Source organism: Sphaeroforma arctica (genome assembly GCF_001186125.1).
Source record: "Sphaeroforma arctica JP610 unplaced genomic scaffold supercont1.118, whole genome shotgun sequence".
NCBI classification, from domain to species: Eukaryota; class Ichthyosporea; order Ichthyophonida; genus Sphaeroforma; species Sphaeroforma arctica.
The window spans coordinates 111,875-115,620 of record NW_014040440.1 but is presented as its reverse complement, the minus strand read 5'-3'; the positions used below and the strand labels follow the sequence as shown (position 1 = coordinate 115,620).

Below are 3,746 nucleotides of genomic sequence, written 5' to 3'. Positions count from 1 at the left end.
CCGTCTGTTTTTCTCTTATTTATATTTTGATTTAAATTGAACTTTATATACATACATATATATATATATATATATATCTGAATGTATCTGAATTTATGTATATGTATATATATCTCTCTTTATCTAGATATTTATATCTATATATATTTGTATATATATATATAATTATATATTTATAGGTTCGGATATTTGTATACATTCGTGTTTATTTTTAAATTTACGTCTTTCTCTCTTTATTTCCTTTTGTTTTTGTTTTTGTTTTGTGTCCATACATATATATATATACTATATATGCATGTATATATGTTTTTGTGCATTTATGTATATATATGTATATATATATGTATATCTTGTTTATTTATATATATGTATATATATACGTGTTTGTGTTTATATATATATTTATATATATTTATATATATATATCTATATATATGTATATGTATGTATATATATATATGTGTGTGTGTGTATTTATACATATATATATATATATTCATGTAAATTTATATATGTATGTATATTGGATGTATGTTCGTGTGTTATTTTGTTAAGCCACATATATGTGTATGTATTTACTGTTGTATTTGTGCGGATACCTGCCCACGAATTATAGATGTAGTAATTTTATAAATATACTGCAAAGTGATGATCATATTAGTAGGCATGGTCTTTCTATTGGATTTAAGTATAAGTACACATTTGGGGAAACATGCATATATTTATTTATTTTACAGTTATTCTTTTACTTTTTTTTATTATATATATATATGTGTGTGTGTGTGCATGTATGTATGTATGTATATATTATATCTATATAAATAGATCTTTTTGCATGACAAATTCATAGAGGTATGTACATTTATTTCATGTGTTCAAATGTGTGTATATTCAAGTTCTTTGTACGCTCTGGTTTGATCCTTTCACATTTCAGTCATACTAGAATCTTCATTTGTATCTAGACTATATATGTCGGTATTTGCATGTATATATGTGTGCAATCTCGTGCATTTAACTAGCCTCTTCACATGTATTCGTGCATTTTTTTCTCGAACTTGTAGGTTACCATATATATTCCTCACGATTCATGAAGCATTAAATAGTTACAGATTCATACAAAGATATATTGCGTGTGGTCTTGACTTAAATTTCTATTTCCCTATATACAAACACACATTCCCCTTTACATAGTTTGCTTCGTGGTGGTGAGTTATGTACTAGCAGTTGTGTTTGTAGCCAACAAGGTTCGGCCTTTGTTCAATTTATTTATCAAGCATGCCGCCGTTTTCTCCGTTTTAAGGATTATTTGATTTTCTTCGAAAACTGTGGTGTCTGAGTGTGTATTGTGGTTAGTATGCGCAATCACATACACCTACTCTGTGCTTGGCACACACAGCTATGTGTGTCTATATGTATTGTAATTATACTTATTTGTCGACCAGCAGTCATTCCATCGGAATAATACCGTCGTGATGTTCTTGTCGCCAAGAACCTGGCGTGCGTGTCAAACTTCTTGTGAATTTAGCTGGCCTGCCTGACATCATTTCTTCATGCCTTGTCTTTCCAGGTCTTTTGCCTCGGATCGTAAAGGTCGCACCCGCCTGTGCCATCATGATTGGCACTTACGAGGGGTCTAAGATGTACTTCATGCGGAAACGAGAAGAGAGACTTTCGTGATATATAAATATACATAGATGTCAATCGGTTTCCTCTGTATAGGCATATTGTCAATCGCCGTCACCAGGGTGTACTCTCTGGGCGCACACGCCGATGCGATACATAAGAAAGTATGCGAACGCTTCGGAGAGTGTCACAGTTGTAATTTGGGATGTTCTTCCGCATCCGTGAGTGCAGTACATTAAGACATTGAGAGAGCAAATACCCGAGGCTCGCCACGAACCTGTAGGAGCTTCCGAATGCACATTTCCACGCTGACATCCAAGGATAGGGTTTGGTTGGTTTTGTGATTACTGGTCCAGTGCTTGGACTTGTTGAGAATGCACAGCGAAGATATGACTCTCGCTGGAAGGAACAGTTCGTAAGTGGCTCACTAGGGTATTAATAGGTTTTAGCATAAACCATTAAGCTGTAGAACTAAAACCTAAATAAAATTTAGACATGTAGCATACACGTGCATCCGTGTTCTTGGACATAGATTTTTTGCTTGGACTTCTTTTAAATCAAATGCACGGCGAAAGTATGGTTGTTACGACAGAGCAGAAACCTTCGAGGTAGAGTCGAGCACTAATCCTTAATATACCCCTTCAAACTGCACACCAGATACCTACATATAGTTAATCATGTAGAGTGCGCTTTATGTGTATCATCTGGACATGTTTTGTTGGTCCGTGCACTTGATAATACTACTAGCACATCTGAAGATTCACTACAGATTGTTGACATCGGTTATGTCTATGCCTCATCATCCGAGCATCCAAAACGTACTTATTGCCCTACATAGTGATCGTCCTGCTATCTCCAGCTGGTTTACGTAAACAATGCATAGTTTTATGAGACAGCCCTACTACGCATTTGATGGGCGAATGATTTGAAGAGAGGGGGTGTTTCAGCCACAAATCGTCACGATTATATAGTACAGAAGCAATTGCCAACTGATGAATGTAGTATTGTACATATGCCCATGCCCACTTCTCGAGATATCTGACCTGGCCCGTACATGATGGCTGTGTCCGGTGAATTAGAATGCTGCTGACAGTATATTTCAGAAAAGTCGGATAAATTCCCGATTTCGTGACGCTGGTAGCTAAATATATAAATTGGCTTCATAATGCAACGATCCCGGACACAAAACGGTCATATCCGAATTGGAGCTAGGGCCAACAGCAACACATTGCCCCTTGCCGCTGTCTGACGGTATACTCGCGATGATCAAAATAAGTTCAAGACACGCATGAATCCTCCCTATTGACAAAGTAAATTGACCTAGACGAGAGAGTGCAGGTTAATCCTACAATAAGTTTTTATACATAGTTTCTTTATACAGACTTCCTAAATTGATTCCATGCAGACGCGCGCAGTAGGGGCGTCCAACCCACATTCACAGATCCTTCTCCTTCTGGTAACTTCTATGCAGACTACTACTGCGTCTGGGTACTCGCTTACGCCTCATAATCAGCAGATAAGCCAGCCGTACAAGGCTGCTTACACACATCACTACCATGATAGCCTTCGGGAGAGCGTAGTATGCAATCACATCGTGTAGGTTGTTGTGCTTGGTATTTTCCATGCCGGAGGTGATCTGGTAGACGTTGGCAACAGGAGTGTCAGTGTCAGGTATATAATATTATCAAACCGTGCGTGCGATGGCGCATCTTCGTACTAAGTGTAACTGTAATTCACCTCATAAATGATACGGAAGCCGAGCTTAGTCAGACACTGACAGTGCACATGCATATATGAACACATCCAGCATGACAATTCAGCTAAGAACCAGTTGTAAACTTACCTCGTAGATGATACTAAAGCCTAGTCGAGTCAGTGAAACGCAGATGACTGTGTATGCCCACAGACACGCTCCAGGGCCCACGCCCAGGTAATGCAAAGTCACGGCAATCGCATTGCCCAGGAATGCCTGGTATGGAGATACAAGCATAGTGTTAACCATATATATATATATATGTGTGTGTGTGTGTTTGTGTGTGTGTGTGTGTGTGTGTGTATAATGTATATATAATAATATATATATATATATATATATGTGTGTGTGTGTGTGTGTGTGTGTGTAT

General features: G+C 37.3%; 1 protein-coding gene across 1 annotated transcript; it reads right to left on the bottom strand.

Annotated features, from left to right (window-relative positions):
* Positions 1 to 3,058: 3,058 nt before the first annotated feature.
* Positions 3,059 to 3,613, bottom strand: SARC_02597 (hypothetical protein; the record flags this gene model as incomplete). The annotated part of the gene is made up of 2 exons (XM_014303648.1): positions 3,059 to 3,259; positions 3,467 to 3,613. 2 exons carry the CDS (start codon positions 3,611 to 3,613, stop codon positions 3,059 to 3,061), a joined length of 348 nt encoding a protein of 115 aa, XP_014159123.1.
* Between the last annotated feature and the right edge of the window lie 133 nt (positions 3,614 to 3,746).